The sequence below is a fragment of the Oryza sativa genome, chromosome 1 (genome assembly GCF_034140825.1).
Source record: "Oryza sativa Japonica Group chromosome 1, ASM3414082v1".
NCBI lineage: Eukaryota > Viridiplantae > Streptophyta > Magnoliopsida > Poales > Poaceae > Oryza > Oryza sativa.
The window spans coordinates 22,257,627-22,260,577 of record NC_089035.1 but is presented as its reverse complement, the minus strand read 5'-3'; the positions used below and the strand labels follow the sequence as shown (position 1 = coordinate 22,260,577).

The window sequence follows — 2,951 nt, the reverse complement described above, 5'->3', positions numbered from 1 at the left end:
AGTGATAAATTGATAATAATAGAGGGATAGCTGTTCTGAGGCTATAGATGTGTGCATCACTGCACAAAGTGATCAGTGTGTGTGAGGACCATCTCTACAACTAGTTGTACTATACTTAGCAATTGTATGCTCTACTCTTCACTTCTACTCTCATCCATACATACATGTCATCTAATCTATATATTCATCATGTAGGGTAGAAGTACTTCTCTATGGTTTGGCCTCTTTATAAGAGCCTGCTTTCCCCTCCCTTGCAGCCTTTTGCTAGAGGAGCACACTACACACACTACCCAGAGCCTCTCTAGAGAGATAAACAGTTTGCTTCCAAAAAAAAAAAAGAAGAAGAATCTCTAGAGAGAGAAACAGAGAGAGAGAAGAGAGAGAAGAGAGCATAAATTCCTCATAGCAATCCAAAAGTGGAGTCCCTGCTGCATAGCTCGCTGCAGGCAGGCAGGCATCTTGTCTTATTGCTTTTCTTCTCGCTACCCCCTCTCTCTCTATCTCTCTCTCGCCTTTTGCACCATTACCAGCAGCAGCTAGCTACTACTGCAGCCTGCAGGCCCCTCCCTCCTCTTGCTGCTGTGCTGCCTCGAGCGTTTATTGCGTGAATGCTCTTTCTGTTGCTGCAATTCATTTCATAGCCCATATGATGATCTCTGCTCCTCCAACCTAGCTGTGCATAACTCCCATAGAATCAACAGCTAGCCCACATGTTTAGATCAGCTGTTGCAGTGAGCCAGTGAGTAAGTAGTGCTACCACTCTCACCAGCTCGATCCATCGATCAACCCAACTAAAGAGTAACGAGAGGTATGTACACTTCCATTTGATTTTTGTAATTTTAAGATCAGCTGCCTCATGGAGGTTAGATCAGGCTGCTTCTTCCATCTCTAACTTTTCTTTCTTTGATTCTTGGTAGGTTAGCTACGACGACGACGGTGTGGATGGATCGTGGCTTCAACGAGATGATCTTGAGCGAGAGCGTGTGGAATGGCGGCGGCGGCGGCGGAGATGGAGATGGTGGGGCGGTGGTGCTGCCGCCGGAGGTGGGTGGTGTCAATGCGGTGGACGGGAGCGGCATGACGATGCTGGAGAGGCTGGTGCTCGACGAGGCCCTGGCGGCGGCGATACTCGAGCTGCAGGGCATCCAGGCGCCGGGGTGCGGCGGGGGCGGCGGCAAGGTGGCGGTGGTGCCGCCGCCGACGGCCGGTGACGGCGGCGTCGAGGCGGCGGTCGCCTTCGCGGCGATGGCGACGGGGACGCCTGCCTACGCTGACGTTGACGCGGATGTCCTGCAGCGACAGCGGCAGCATCACCATCGCCACCAGGGCGCGATGGGGATGGCTGCCGAGTACGACGTCGCACCAGCAACACCGGCTGTCACGTTGAGCGCTGTACCACCACCACCACCACCACCTGCGTTCGCGACCGCAGCCGCCTCCGTTGACGGCGGCGGCGCCATGGACGCGACGGTCTTCTCCGGCATCGGCAACGACGACGTCGTCGACGCGGTGAGCGCCACGGTGGCGATGACTACTGCCACTGCAACGACCAGCCAGTGCGAACGAGTCAGAGGAGGCGGCGGCGGCGGCGGATGTGGACGTAAGCAACGCCGGCCGGGAAGAAAGCGGAAGGCCGCCGAGCCAACCGCCGCCGCCGCCGCGGCGGACATGTCGTCGCAGGACAACCCTCTCTGCAGCCTCCTGGCGTCGAACACCGCCGGCGCCGACGGCGGCATCCAGATCGCGTTCAGCACGAGCGCCCCGGCGTCGAAGCGGGCGAAGCCGTCGCTGAGCAGCAGCTCGTCGAGCATCAGCTTCGACGGCAGGGGCCCCGGCGGCAACTGCGGCGGCGGCGGCGGCGACGACCCACTGTACGAGCCCGACACGGAGGCGCTGGCGCAGGTGAAGGAGATGATCTACCGCGCGGCGGCGATGCGCCCCGTGACCCTCGGCGCCGAGGACGCCGGCGAGCGCCCCCGCCGCCGCAACGTGCGCATCTCCTCCGACCCGCAGACGGTGGCGGCGCGGCAGCGGCGGGAGCGCATCAGCGAGCGCCTGCGCGTCCTGCAGAAGCTCGTCCCCGGCGGCGCCAAGATGGACACGGCCTCCATGCTCGACGAGGCCGCCAACTACCTCCGCTTCCTCAAGTCCCAGATCAGGGAGCTGCAAACCCTAGACCGCCGGAACTACCCGAACGCCGCCATGTCCATCAACACCGCCGCCGCCACCACCATGGCGACATCCAGTTCACCAACCTACAACAACAGCAACGCCGCCATGCCAGCCTTCGCCTTCCCGGAAACCCTAGGATGCGGAGGAGGAGGAGTCGAGCAGCTGATCTAATCAATTTAGCTAGATAGATTGGAGACGACGACGACGACGACGACGACATGGAAGCCATGAAGGCGCATGGCGGCATGCATGCAAAGCAACTGTTGCAATGTGTTGTCCAATGTGAGACCATCATATGATAGATTCATCATTGTTAGGCATGGTGATTAACTAGCTACGATCATATCGATGGAATCATCATGCATGCCATGGACCCTATTAGCTAGCTTTTTTTTTTTCTCTTCTCCTTTTTCTTCTTCTTCTCCTTGTCGTCATAATTTAGTTCTGATCAGTTTGATGATCATGTATGCATTGCATGTCCAGCCTACGTGCTTTATTTCCGAGCTAGAGATCGATTATATATCATCTATCAACAAACGCTTTCGCCAAGCACAAGGAAAAGGGCTTGCAAAAAGTTTAAGCCTTTTCATTAACCAATCCCTCTCTCTTCTCTATCAACTTAAGTCTCTCTCACCTTCTTCTTCCTCATCCTCCTCGTCGTCGTCGTCGTAGTAGTAGTCTCCATCTTTTCATGTGCGTGCATGTAGGCGTAAAAAAAGCTAGCGAAGCTTTTCTCTCCCTTTTTTCCATGGCGTGACCTGTGCACTGCCCTTACGCTT

General features: G+C 56.4%; 1 protein-coding gene across 2 annotated transcripts; it reads left to right on the top strand.

Annotated features, from left to right (window-relative positions):
• Nucleotides 1–225: 225 nt before the first annotated feature.
• LOC4327934 (transcription factor LATE FLOWERING-like) lies at nt 226–2,679 on the top strand. 2 transcript variants are annotated; one of them, XM_015774250.3, is made up of 2 exons: nt 226–808; nt 918–2,679. In XM_015774250.3, exon 2 carries the CDS (start codon nt 943–945, stop codon nt 2,341–2,343), a length of 1,401 nt encoding a protein of 466 aa, XP_015629736.1. In that variant the 5' UTR covers nt 226–808; nt 918–942; the 3' UTR covers nt 2,344–2,679. The 2 variants fall into 2 exon arrangements, with proteins under 2 accessions (XP_015629736.1, XP_015629741.1); XM_015774255.3 differs by having other exon boundaries at nt 435–808; nt 923–2,679.
• Nucleotides 2,680–2,951: the final 272 nt, after the last annotated feature.

Coding starts and splice junctions, on each gene's coding strand:
- LOC4327934 (XM_015774250.3), top strand. CDS start 943: ATGGATCGTGGCTTCAACGAGATGATCTTGAGCGAGAGCGTGTGGAAT.